This window comes from Euprymna scolopes, chromosome 43 (assembly GCF_053919585.1).
Source record: "Euprymna scolopes isolate OS-2025 chromosome 43, ASM5391958v1, whole genome shotgun sequence".
In the NCBI taxonomy this organism is placed as follows: Eukaryota; Metazoa; Mollusca; class Cephalopoda; order Sepiida; family Sepiolidae; genus Euprymna; species Euprymna scolopes.
The window spans coordinates 63,854,027-63,868,827 of NC_136524.1; the positions used below are offsets into that span (position 1 = coordinate 63,854,027).

General features: G+C 34.0%; 1 protein-coding gene across 3 annotated transcripts in view; it reads right to left on the reverse strand.

The window, feature by feature from the left end:
• The window catches only part of LOC145268373 (DCN1-like protein 4), a 109,085-nt gene that overhangs the window by 54,432 nt on the left and 39,852 nt on the right, over positions 1–14,801 (reverse strand). For all 3 annotated transcript variants that reach the window (XM_080123924.1, XM_080123925.1, XM_080123923.1), the window contains exon 3: positions 8,180–8,262. In XM_080123924.1, the coding sequence (XP_079980050.1) occupies positions 8,180–8,262 (83 nt within the window). The remainder of the gene's footprint in view (positions 1–8,179; positions 8,263–14,801) is intronic.

Consider the following 14,801-nt stretch of genomic DNA (forward strand, 5'->3'; position numbering starts at 1 on the left):
GATCCTTTTATTGGATTTAAATATGTGGGATTTTTTTGATTGAGGAGGCATAAGCAATTTTTGTTAATTAGTTGTTCAATTTTAGTTCCTTTTGAGTTTGTGACTTTACATCCCCATAGCATACTGTGGCAGTTTAGGTCTCCTAGGAGGTTGAAAGGTGAACCTAATTGTTTTATTAAATTTTCTAGTTCATTTTCATTTATTGATTCATGAAAGGGGGGGTGTATTGAGAAGATTGTGATTGTTTTGTGCAATATGGCAGTTGTAATTGCTTGGAGATTTGTTTTGACAAAGAAATTACTTTGAGATTTGTCATTCCTTACAAGAATTGAGGTGCCTCCGTTAGCATGAAGGCCTGGGTTATGAAAAGAGTTGTATTATTTATAGTTTGATATTTTGAAATTGCTATTGTTTTGTAGAAAGGTTTCTTGTAAGCAGATAATGGCTGGGTTGAAGACTGAAATGAGTATAAAAAGTTTGTTATAATTTAATTTTATTCCATGACAATTCCATTGGATGATTTATTGTGTTTTATTTTTATCCATGAAGTTATTTAATTTTCTTCTATTTCAATCTCTTTGGAGATAGAGGGTTTGTCTTTTGTCAGAGTTTGTGTCTTTGGTGAAGTGTTTTGCTGAGATTTTTCTAGTATATATAGGTACACAAATCCTTAAACAAGCTCAGCTATAAATACTTTTCTTTGCAACTATTTAATTAGAGGTAAAAAAAATAGACATTAAAAGTAGGAAATAAGGTTAAATTTACCATATTTAAATAAAGTAATGAAACTACCTTTAAGAGTAACTTAATAAAGTTATAAAATTGGTATCAAATGCTAATGAAATAAAGTGTATTCACTTATATAAGTTTATTATAAATATAATCATAAATATTAAGTAAATTCAAAAGCTATATTGAAGGGAATTAGAAAGATAATGGAAAAATAAATCATATTTATTTAAGATAAAAATAATTCAGATGGAAGATCATTAGCAAATAGGGACAATAAATAAAGAAAATAAATGCAGACCATATATACATTAAATAATAAATAATAATTAGAAAATAATTTTTAATCAGTTTTGGCTGTGGTCAAGAGTGTGTTTAAGACCATATGTGGTTGTATACAAACTTTTACAGTAGATTGGAATCTAATTTAGAAGTCAAATAAGGTTATTTCAATTATAAATTCTAGTAATATTCAATTATTAGCATATTATGGGGTGGGATTAAAAAGTGTTATTAACGAGACTCAAAAAGGCAGCAAAAATTCTTAGAAGGCAAAGTAAAAAAAGTTAAAAGTTAAAGCCACCAGTGGATTCATAGCCAAGCAACAATTTATGTGAATAAAAAGTTAGTAAGAGGTAAAAGTCACATCTAGAAAATAGGCTGTAAAGTATCAAAAGTAAGCATCAAAGCTGGAAGAAATGAAATTAGAAACGGCAGAAAAAAACAACAAACTTTAGGCAAAGGTTTTCTATGAATATGGAAACTTTTAAATATTGGAAAATCGCAGATTTTTATTCTGAGGGAAAGTAATTATCTTAACAGCCTTCTAAATACAAAGGTTACAGAATTTAGAGCCTGGGGTATATGATTTAGATTTGTTCATTATAACCCAATTAATGGTTTATATTAAGGTTAAGAATGGGGTGAATATTTAAGTTATGATTGGTATTTTCTAGTGTAATACAAGTTGAACTTATATGGTTAATCTATTGTTGGGATTATTAGGTAGATTGCTATTATTAGTGGTTGAAAGTAAACAATACTTCAAGCAAACTACATTGACGCACATGCACACATATATATATATACACAGGCAGCAAAAAGAAAGTCTACACTTGTAATTTTTCCAAAAACTGCACATTTAAGTTAAATTTAATGTAACTGTTTAAAGAAACTATACTTCATTTGATTGGCCTTTTATACTTCTATAATTTTACCTGTTCATATCTGACTTTTAATTGAAATACTCTAGTGTTCACGTCAATTTAAAAAAATAGCTTGAAATTGAGGAGGCAAAAAGAAAGTCTGTACAATGGAAAATTGTTATTTAAATGTAACTTTAAGACATTAATGCAACACAAATATAACAGGAACACAATCAACTATTTAATATTTAGTAGCATAGCCTTTCTGCAATTTGACAGTCTGCAATCTTTTGGGAATTCCTTTAATTAGACTGCAGCAATACTTGGAGGAAAGGACATCCTACTTTTCTTTAATTTTTGTCCAAAGATCTGCCAAATTTGAAATTTTATCATTACGTAGCTGTTGCTTGATGTAATGCCATACATTTTCGATAGGATTGAGGTCTGGAAATTGTGCAGGACAATCCAAACATGGAAGATCATGCTCTTCCAGGAACCTCTTGACATTGCTAGCTGTGTGAATGGGAGCATTATCTTGCATAAAGATGGGATTATTTTTTATTTTTATTTTTTTATTACATTTTCACACCAAACAAGGCAAATTGCCACTTTGGTGTAGGGGGCTACTATCAGGGGCAACAACTACTGGGGTACTATGTAGGGATTTGGGCAGCAAGGTGTCGGTTCACGTTACACTTGAACTTCTGCACGTCAGTACTGTTGGGGAAGCAGGGACCTGGAATGGAATTCCAGAGTCTAGCGGTTCTGGGGAAGAAACTATTGGAGTAAAAAGATCTTTTACATCTAGGGATCTCTACAGTGTGGGGGTGGGATTTAGCAGCCTGTCGGGTTTGTCGAGGGTGCACACGTCGTGGGGGCACAAGTGATTGCAGTTCGTCAGAGCATTCACCATTAAAATACTTGTAGAAAAGGCAGAGGGATGCAACATTTCGTCGATGGGACAGAGGCTGAAGCTTAGATGACAGTTAAGGGCCTATCAGGTTTGCGACTCTCTTTTGAACCTTGTCAAGGAGCGAGAGACTAGTAGCAGATGCACCAGCCAAGATGTGGCAGCAATACTCCATACATGGGAGAATGGTGGCCTTATAGAGGTACAGGATACTTTCGGGTGTTAGTAGTTTTCTAGCACAGTAGAGAGAGCCCACCTTTCTTGCAGCGGCCCTGGCAATGCCTTCAATGTAATTGTTCCAACTCATGTTTCCTGTGAACGTTAGGCCAAGGAGTTTGAAAGATGGACTCTCAGATAAAGAGTCGTTGGCCATTGCTATGGGTGGTAGAGAGGGTTTCTTGTAATTATTGAATGAAACTAGTTTAGTCTTGGCAGCATTGAACGCGACCAACCACTTTTGCCCCCATTCCACTACAGATTGGAGGTCTTCCTCTAGTGTTTCTGCCATTTCTTTAGAAATGTGTTCATTCGTCTTCCTGTCGTGCCTGCAATAGAGTGTAGTGTCATCAGCATATATAGCCACCTCAGAGGCAATTTTGTCGGGGAGGTAATTTAGGAACAGTAGAGGTCCAAGGATAGACCCCTGCGGCACCCCCGCATTTATATCATATTGTTTAGATATACGACCGTCGAGGACAACCTGGATTTTTCTCTTATCTAAGAAGGATTTAATTATGTTAAGTATTCTACCAGTGATACCGTATGATCTGATTTTACTGAGGAGACCCTCATGCCATACCCTGTCAAAAGCCTTAGATATATCTAGAGCTACCGCTCTGCCCTCCCCCGCGTTGTCCAGTGAATGGTATATACGTTCAGAGATCACAGTTAGGATGTCTGCTGTGGAACGGGCTTGTCTAAATCCATATTGTTTGTCAGTCAGTAGTTTAGCATCTGCAAGATGATGGACTAGAGCATGGTTAATTATGGTCTCAAATATTTTGGCATAAAGTGGGAGGAGGCTAATGGGGCGATAATTTGATGGGTCTGTCCTTTCGCCAGAATTTTTGAATACTGGTACAACAGAAGCAGTTTTCCAACAGACCGGAAAGCAAGCTTCATTAAGGCATTTGTTGTAGAGTTTGGAGAGAACTGAAGCTACTTCGGCTGAGCATTTTTTTAATAGCACAGCTGGGATAAGATCGGGTCCACATGCTTTTGAGGTATCAAGGTTTTTTATGATAGCATGCACCTGAGCAGGGGTGGTTTTCAGATCGCCTAGTGTGGCGTCTGTCCGCATAGGAAAGTCAGGTAGGGGGTGGTTGGAAGGGTCCAGTGTGGAGTTTAAGGCAAACCGACTGGCAAGCATGTTAGCCTTTTCAGTTGCTGAGGAGACAACCTCGTGATTGTTGGTTAGTGGGGGAATTGTTGATTGCCCATTATTTACTACACTGTTGTAGATTTTCCAGAAGTCTCGAGTTCCTAGTTTTTGTGCTTCCATGCGCTTTTTAGTGGTTTCCGTAAATTCTCTCTTAGCTGTCACTATTTCTTTCTTAACGTTATTTCTAGCTTCTATATACTTCAGTCTGTTTGAACTGGACTTATGTCGGTTAAACCTACGGTATGCATGCTGCTTTTGAGCAATGGCAGCTGCACAAGTTGACGTAAACCATTGGGGAGAGTGGGGCTTGCTATGAAATTTCAGCATGGGAACATGCGCTTCGATTGCAGTTTTGAACCAGTCAATGGTCTCGTTTGCACATTGTTCAGCAGGGAGAGAGAAAATATTTTTCCATGGAGCATCTCTAATTAGTTCCCTGATGGCTTCCCAGTCAGCCTTAATATAATATCTCGTTGTTTTGAGCACTGGCTCTTCAGTTTTGGGTCTAGAGTTTAGGGCGATTTCAACCATTATCACTGCATTATCAGCATTCCCGAGTGGGCTGTGGGCCTTCGTTATGCAGTCATCGGGAACTGTGGTCAAAAACAGTTCGACCAAAGTAGGGTAGAAAATGCTCAGTCAACATATTAATATACTTGATCGAATTAATTCAACCTTGCAAACAAACTATAGGCCCTGGACCATTGATATTAATAATGTCCCACACCAAAACTGAACCTCCACCACCTTGCAGCGTCGAAACTGAGCACCTAGGATTAAATTCATTGTCTTTCCTCTGACGGACGTACTGCCTACCATCACTGCCTAGCCTATTGAACTTGCTTTCATCGCTAAAAAGCACTTTTGACCAATATCAAGAGTCATGATCTTCATTGCATCTGACAAAGTCCAGACGGCGCTTTCTGTTCTTTAGAGAAATCATTGGCTTGTGTCTTGCAACATATTCTTGCAAATTAAATTCCTTTAATCTGTTCTTAACAGTAGAAAGAAAACACTTTTTAACACAATTACATTGTTGTTGGATTTGGGGAGCTGTTTCAAATCTGTTTCTTAGGATCTTGATAGCATTGTCTTCTCTGTTAGAAGTAACTCTAGTACGACCAGATTTAGGGGCATCACGAACACTGCTGGTGTTTTGGTGCTTTTGCACAGTCTTCCATACCGTTTTCTCATCACATTTCAATCTGCAGCTGATTTCTCGATTGGATAAACCAGAAAGGTGGAAATTAATGAGCTCCTGACAATCACTAATAGAAAGTTGTGGCATATGGACTAACTGTTACGTTGTATAACCTGGAACAACAATTACGATTAGAGATGTTTTGCTGCCTGTTGGTGGATATTTTAAATTAATTTAGGGGCGATAATTTAAGCTGGTTTTAAGCGAATTTGTTATTGCGGACTTTCATTTTTCCTCCTCAATTTCAAGCTATTTTTTGAAATTGACATGAACACTAGAATATTTTAATAAAAAATCAAATATGACAGGTAAAATTATAGAGGAATAAAAGGCCAATCAAATGAGGTATAATTTGTTTAAACAGTTACATTAAATTTAACTTAAATTTGCAGTATTTTTTTAAATTACAAGTGCAGACTTTCTTTTTGCCGGCACTGTATATATATATATATATATATATATATATATATATATATATATATATATGTGTGTGTGTTTATAGGAAAATATGTTTAGTCAATTATATTTCACCTTTATTTATACCAATTCTTTAATTTATGAAGCTCGATGTAACTACAGAGCATATATAAATGACAAATGTCTATATTCCAAATTTCAAGATGTTGTAGTAAAAAGAAAAACAATTGCAACATCTCTTCTAATTTCAGATTTTGTAATCATGCCCATTTCTTTTAAAGTTGATAAACTCCTTTTCTTCTAATGAATTTAAATAATTGTCATAATTATATGATTATTTCTGCGCTACAAAACAGATGCTGTCAAAAATTGAGCATTTCAGCATACTTAAAGAAATGGTAAGATGGTCAACATCTTGAAATGTGGAATATAGACTTTTTCATATATGTCATCCACATACAGTACTGTTTCGCTGTATCAAAACTCATCAGTGTGGCTAGACAGGCAACTACCTCAAACCAGGATCGAAACCCGACCGCCCATATGATAGTTAAGGCTTTGAACCATTACGCTAAATGGCAGCTGCTGTGCAGGTAGTGAATTAACAATATTTTGACATCATCCAAATACCTAAGTTCAATTTGTTTACACAAAGAGCATCGCTTAATATGCTAATGGTATATCGTGTATCACTTCCCAATATGCTCAACTCAAGATAAGGATATATATATATATATATATATATATATATATATATATATATATATATATAGTTTAGTTGTTTTGCTTTACAGCATATAAATCCTTTTCAAGTTATTTAATGCCGCATCCAGTAATATTGGAAAAAATTTTGCTTCTTAGAAGAAAATTGCTTTTGTTTTCGCCCTTGCAGAATATGATTGTGTTTTGCAATGAAAAAAGGAAAAAAACAATAACATTAATGTTTGGTGCATTTTAGGTCAAGAACAAACAACTTATTAAAGATTGAACATATTGTTTATTTTCTCTAATATGTTTAACTGAAAGAGTTATCTTTCTGAATTTTTTAGATAAGGATTAATACTTTAGATCATCCAGACTGTTGTTCCCATCTTGACTTTTAGCCAATGTAGCCTTCAATCTTCTACAGATATATCTTGTCAAACTCAGAAATCTTTCTCTCAAATTCCAGGGAATTTTGAATGGAACCCTTTATTTAATATACAGGGGTAGCATGTTTTCATTCCATCAGCTATGACTAGATATTGTGATAAGTAGTAAGATTGTACATTTAAAAACAAAAAATACGTTTAAGACACCCAAAATTCATACTAGAATGGTCAATAAGGACCCATAATATAACAGATACAGTACAGGAAGAATTCAGTTGTAAGAGACACTCTTCTGGGGGTTGAAGGTTCTATGCAAGCGATACTAAGAATACAATTGCAAATTGCTTAAGATTTTTACTTGATCATGGCTGATGGAACAAGAGCATGTTATATCTGTAGATTAAATAAAGTGTTTGGTTTGAAATTGCAAGCAGATTTTCAGGTTCTACTGAAGGATTCCAGAGTTCAACATCTGAAGAAATTTGGAGTTTAAATTGTCCTAATTGTTGTAAGAATAATATTCAAGCTAAAACTTGAAAAATACACAACATTTACAAAGTTGGTGCTATTATTATTAGTTTTTAATAAGCATAACCCTGGATGCATAATATCTAAAAACTTTAAAATAAAAAAATAAAGATTCATTTTTTCAGGGTCAAAAATTTAAGGAAAGTAAAAAGTGATTATTGGGTTAGTTTAACTTTCAGAAACCGTATAACTCTCACTTCCCTTATTTTGTCCTTTAATCCTCACATTCCAGGAGCAATGTTTTTAACAAAAAGGGAAAAATTGCTGTTTTCTAGGTTGGAATCTAATACATTGGCAAGTTTTTGACATTTCAGTAGTAGTTTCTTTTTTAGTTTCTTACATCAAATGGCTCATGCCTTATCTGGAGTGATTTCTATAAAAAAATATAGACAATGGAAAGGCTGATTTTTTTTTTTTTTTTTTTAGAAATTATATAAACTGAAAAACATTATTTGATGATCGGCTGTAGCAAATATATAACGAAAGGAAGTAACTGATTTTTCCTAGAATTATTTCCTTTACACAAATTACCCCCAGAGCCCCCCCCCCCCCCGGAGACAGGAATGGGCTGAGTGAAGAAGAAAGCAGGCATGGGGAAGGGGAAATCAATGGCAGGGGAAAAAAAAGAGGTAGAAGTTATACTACATTTTTACCCATGCAACACCAGATAGCCCTATTAATTAATCCATATTAATTCAAGACACTTAAATTAATGCATAATTATTATAAAAGAATTATAAAAAAAAAAAAAAAAAAAAAAAAAAAAACAATACTCACCAGAATATTCTTGAAACCAAGCTATACATCTTTTCTTTCCAAATGTTTCAACAATGTCATCTTGCATTTGTTCTTTTTTAGGCCTAGAAAAAGAAATACTTGATGTTTTAATAGGAATGGAAAATTCATATTGCACACATTAATACAAAAGGAGAGTAGAAAGTGGGCCTTGGGTTTACTTTCAGCAGCTTTGTAACTCGCTTTCCTTATTTTGTCCTTTAGTTCTCACATTCCATAGAGATGTTTCTGACAAAGGGGGAAGAATTGCTGTTTTGGGGTCAAATCTATCTGTCTAACATTTATCATTGACTAGCTTTTGACCTTGGAGTATTTTTTTTAGTTCCTTACATCACGTGGCTTCATGTTTTGTCTGGAGCGATTTCCATTAATGAAAAAAATGAAAAGTAATAAATAACACCAAAGATATCAATTTTAAATTTACAAAACAAGAATAAACCTGAAAGTTCTTCCATCATTGTTAAATACAAAAATAAAAAATGTTATACCAACATTCTCATATTCGGTTTAATATTTGTTTTATATACTAGCCTGTGTTGGACAGCTTTTAGAAATTAACTTTTTAGTTATCCCTTTTTTTTTCTCAGTCTAATGACTTTTTGGTCTGCACCTACTTTAATTATTTTACATCTAACAAACAACTCTCGTCGATTTTTTCAATATGACTAAACCAAAAACATCTCTAGTACTGCACACATCTCCTTATACTGGCCAGATTTAATTTTCATCTGAGGTCATCATAACGAAGTCAGTCTTTAACAATCACATTACACAGCCATCATATCATTTTCATTTCTCTCCATGCAATGCATGTCTTCAACCTTCACTGGCCAGGTTTGTTATTGTATTTATCCTCTTTCTTTATAGTCAAATTTTATCACATCCTCCTATGTTTTCCTTGGCCTGCGCATGGCCATATCAACAAAGTTTTTTGTTTTGCACACATCTCTCTATACTGTTCAGATTTAATCTTCCCTTGAGGTCATGAGATGTAAGCTCGTCTTTAAGACTTGTATTACACATCCATTGTGTCATTCTTACATTACTTCTCTCCATGCAACACGTCTTCAACTCTCACCAGTCAGATTTCACTTCTACACATCATTACACATATTCCTAGTAAACTCTTCTCTTGGTTAACAGTGGTAATGCTCTGCTAGTTAGTAATGGCAGAAGTTAGAACTGAACTTTATCTAGTACTTTATCCATAACATAATAGTAATAAGTAGTGATCCATAGTGATGAGTAGTAAGATTATACATCTAAAAACAAGAATAGGTTTATGGCTCCAAAAATTTATACTAGAATTGTCTGTAAAGACTTGTGGCATAACGAAAACAGTACTGGGTAAAATGAAAACACGGACAATTCTGAAGAACACATGCCTTAATAGCACTTATAGAAAAAACTGAGGCTAGCAGCATCAGGTCTATAAGAGAGAGGTTGCAGAAAAGAAAGGATACGACCAATCAAATTCTGGATATATTTTTGCATCTTCAAAGGGACAGAGATTCTCCAGACCAAATATAATAACAGTACAAATACATGGTCTGATAGTATGTCAGGATAAAGAATAGCCTCAGGTGCTTAGAGCGATAGAGAGAACTGAATTTATGAGAAGCAGAAAGAACAATGGATTTAATATATGAACTTCAAGAAAGAGTTGATGGGAAAAAAAAAGGACCAAGAATTTTCAGAGTCGATTTGTATTCAAGACCAGAGCCATCCATAAAAATCTCAGGAAGAAGGATACGTCTACAATTAAAAATCAATACTGGATTCATAATTGAATCCAGGTCAACTTGTAGATTTCAACTGATTCAAAGGAGATAGATGAGAAGCAACACCAGAATAGAAAATGGTACTATAGATGTTAAATTTCTGAATGATATTCAAAAATTTACTCTAAAAGCGAATCACTAATCAAGAGTTGAAATTCAAAAGCAGGAAAATAATGAAGGTGTCACCCATGTTTGAAACATCTAAAGACAGTGAGACATAAGGAGAGTAGAAAATGGAACTTGGATTTACTTTTGTCAGATTCATAACTTTCGTTTCCCTCATTTTATCCTCAGGTCCTCAGAGTTGGTGAGCGATGTTTCTGACAAAGGGGGAAGAATTGTTTTTTTTTGGGGGGGGAGGGTAGAATCCATCCATCTAACACATCGTTGGCTAGTTTTTTACCTTGAAGTATTATTTTTTTTTAGCTCCTTATATCAAGTGGCTTCATGCCTTGGCTAGAGCAATTCCTATATAAAAACAATGGAAGGGTAATTTTTTTTGTTATGCACCATGTAATGAAGACATGTGCCATCACATGATGTGACAGTGACATATAAATACTTCCATGATTACTTTGTCTCTTTTTCTATAAGAATAATAAAAAAAAATTATCTCTCTCTTATCTGATACCATCAACATCTCCACAATTATTGGTTTGGTCGTTTTGTCTTACAGCATATAATTGCTTTTGGGGCTATTTAATTCCAAATCCAGTCAATTTGGTTAAGGCCAGGTTGATGCATCAAGTTTTTATATCTTCAAATATTCATTCATGATGCTTGATTCATTTATTTTGTTTTACAGCATATCAACCCTTTTCAGGTTATTTAATGCTGAACCTAGTCATTTAGATTAAAGTTTTCATGTGTTAAGTCTTTGATATATTCAATTATTCAAATAGTGTTTGGTTTGGTTGTTCTGTAGAGGAAAATTGTTGTTTTTGTTTTTAGCTTTGTAGAACATGATTGTGTTTTGCAAAAGGAAAGGAAAAAATATTGATGCTATTGTTTAATAACATCAATATTTGGTGTATTTTAGATCAAGAAGCTTGTTGCAATAATTTACAGATTTTATTAATTTATAGATCTACTATTAAAGACATCACATATCCAAATACAACATTTTCTTTAAGTTTTTCTTCAAATCTATCTTTTACATTTTGGAGAGTCTTTGTCAACTGATCTATCATGGTTAACTTCAAAGTAATGTTTTTGTTTGTCACATTTCAGTTTGAAATAGGATTTTCATCATTAAATGCTCAGACTGAATGAACGTATCTTATAGATGAATCTGTTTCTGTTCAATTCTTGCACTTAAGTAATAATTTTCTAAGCTTTAGAGCAAGTAGTCAGCAATTGCTTGAAGAAAGTGTTTCAATAAAAACACTGATCTTCATCACGAAAATGGTTTGGCATTAGAAAGGGCATCCAGCCTATAAAAATCTTGCCTCAATTAAGAAACTGACTTCAAAGATAGATAAAAGGTTCAATTGTATTTTTACTCTGAGTAACACCAGGTAACCCTGCTAACCAATTTCTAAAAGCCGGACAATAAATGCCAGCATATAAAATGAACATGATGATGAAGATGATAAATTTGCTGCTGATTACAAAGATGATATCCATCTGAAAAATAGTCCTAATTGGATAAATAAAGTATTTTTCAAAGAAACTTGCAAAAAAATACTTTTTATTTAAATGACTATGCATGAACATGCATTTTAGAATGAAAGGCATTTCATTGACTTCTGTGGATAAATTTTGCATTAATAAAGTGTGGAAAGCATTTATGCTGACTCTCAGCTTTTGATTTTCTACAGTTTATAATTTACTAGTATCCAGCATTGCTCGGGTGGAGGATATTGGCACAAGGACGAAGCGATGTTAAGAATGGCTTCCACATGGTTAAAATAAAAAAAAAAGAGAGAGAGATGGGAAATTAGTTTTTGACGCTAACCATTGGGTCAAAGAGGATAGTGAATTCAATGAGTTGGTAATTAAATTAAGAATCATAGGAATCGCCACGCACGTGCAAAAATGAACGTTGCTTTTAAACCTGGCCAGGGGCCAGGTAAACTTCCCACTTTATTAAATGCTTCTTTTAAACCTGGCCAGGGGCCAGGTAAGATATTTAGCATTATAAGCATATGCTGTATTTTCGTGGACATCAGGAATATTACATACCTAATGTGCTTCAACAAGTCATATCGTTTTTATTTATTGGTCAATTTTTAAAAGTATTACATTGATGGAGAGAGAATAGAATAATCATTCCAATGATGTTAATTTATTTTTCTTTTATGCGTTCAATGGTTTTATGCTCCGAGTTAAAAATGGAAAAATAAAACAGTAAAAAATGACAACAAAAAGGGAAACAGTTTTTTTCAATACGTTACATTTGGATACCTATGTGATGGGTTAAATTTGATTGGATATGGCTGAAATTTTACAGGCTATATAAACATAGAAGTCCATCTCTACTGGTGTTTGATTTTTTTTTTTTTACGACCATAGGAAGCAAAGTTACAATCGAGCAAAGTTGACAAAGAATATTTCAAAATCGATAAGATAAATCGGCATATATCATCCATTTTCATATAGATAATAGTTTGTGTATAGTTTCTCGGGGTTGCGCTTGCGCATACCAAGATGGCCACCACCGATAACATAAGAAATGACATTGCTTAATATCCGAAAAACTACTTATTTGCAGAAAATTTAAATTCGACATTCGTTTTCAGCATATCCTAAAACCTATAAAAGTAATCATTTTAAATGTTAAGGTGGAAACAAGGTAAAAAATTACAGTTTTATTTCTTTGTTTACATAATTGAATTTTCAGTAAAACAGAATAGAAATGAAAAAAATTACCATCAACTGGTGACTATATAGTTGTTGCTTATCAGGATTCCTGGTATTCTGGTACTGTGAAAGTTACATCGAGGATTCATGTAGAGTACGATTTATAGTTGCATCTCAGAAAATAGGGATATATTTTGGGCCAGATAGAGAGGATTTACAAAATTGAAAATTGGGCTGGTCTCAAAATACATAAGTTCTGGTCGACTATGGGAATTTCCATCTTTTACAGAAATCCAAAATGTATATGAAAAAATTTCTTTGATCTATTTCTGATATTAATTCATATCTACACAATTTTTTTTTCTCTGAGGGGAGTATCAAATACTGGCCATGAATGCTCTTTAGGCATTCAGTGGCTACAAGATTAAGCTCTTCTTTAGTGAGGAGGTAGGAAAATGCCTATTCTCAATAAAGCTAGATTTAAATACTATTATAATACTTAGTTTTGTTCATAAATAGAACCCACTGTATGATACCATGTGCCAGTTTAAAAAAATTGAAATTTGTACATCTTAATTTATAATTCATGGCTTATGGTAAAGAGATACATCAGATTTGAATGCATAATCAGAAAGAGCACACAATTTTACATAAGACTGCAAAGTTTCATGAGAATAGCTTAAAAAGAAATAAATCATGGCAAAATTACCAAATTTCTTGAAATGTTGAGGTCCATAATTTAGCCCACTTTTTCTAAAGAAATATGCCCACGGAAAAGCCTAAATTTTGGCACTTAAATTTCTCATAACTTTTTAACTACTGATGGTATTTGCATATCTTTTATATAGCTCTTTTCATGCATGTTGATAAAATCACAATTATTTAAAAAGGAAAAAATCTACTTTTAATACTTAGGTATTTAGTTGCTTCCCCACAAAAGCAAATTAGACACAAGGTCATTTTTAATGTGGAGGAAAACCAAAAAGGAGGCACTCTGGCAGCATCCAACTAAATAGTAATTGTCTCAGTATGAAGGGTTTCCCCTACATTGACCAAGGACTAATTAACTTCAGTGAAGCAGCAGAACAGATACTATACTTTGATTGTGGCCCAAAGGCCAAGCTGGGGGCCAGGTAAGCTTCTTACTTTCTGTCGTTTGCGTTCAAATAGTTTCGCTTTATTATATGAACTAGCGGGGTGTGTGTTAAGAAAGTGTGTGTTAAGAAAAAAAAATGTGTTAGTAGGCAGGCAGGCTCGAACCCGTGACGCGAAGGTGGAAAAGAAAGTGAAAGAAAACCTGTACTCTTACCACTACGTTATGACACCACAGAAAGTGAAAAGTGCTCGGTGGGGTCACTGTTTCTTAGAATTTTTTATATACTTCCTAGATTATAATATCTCCGATTTATGAAACGAGGTCGCGTTTATCTTTTATTTCAGTGACTTTTATGTTACAAAATTTGCACTGTGATTTTCTTTTCTTTACTATTATGGCGTGATGTTTGACCTAGAAAACCATGCATTGATGTTCGTTTAACCACCTGCTTTTTTTTTTTTTTTTTTTTTTTTCATCCATTATCACTTCCCTGCCCTCGTGGCATCGTGGTAAGTTATCAAGCTATTCGCCTCAAGGCTTCGGGTTCGAGCCTACCTCCCTACCAAAACCTTTTTTTTTTCTTTTACACCGACAAACACACGGGCAAAGCCGGACATCCCCGCTAGTATATATAGAAAAGACAAACAAACACTCGAGACGATAGCAACGGGAGAATTTTTTTTAACCGATCAAAAAAAAGGAAAGAAACAGTGTCCATTTGCGAATCTCAGATATTATGATCTTGGAAGTATAGGAAAACTTCTTGCAGAATTTAACCGACAGTGGAACCCCGATCTGAAAAGTCTTTTGTGGGCATACACAATTTGCCTTTTATATATATAGACTAGCCTGGGTGCCTGGGTGTTTGAAGGTGCATGTTCAGCAAAAAAAAAAAAAAAAAAAAGTGGTAGCAGGCGGGTTTAAA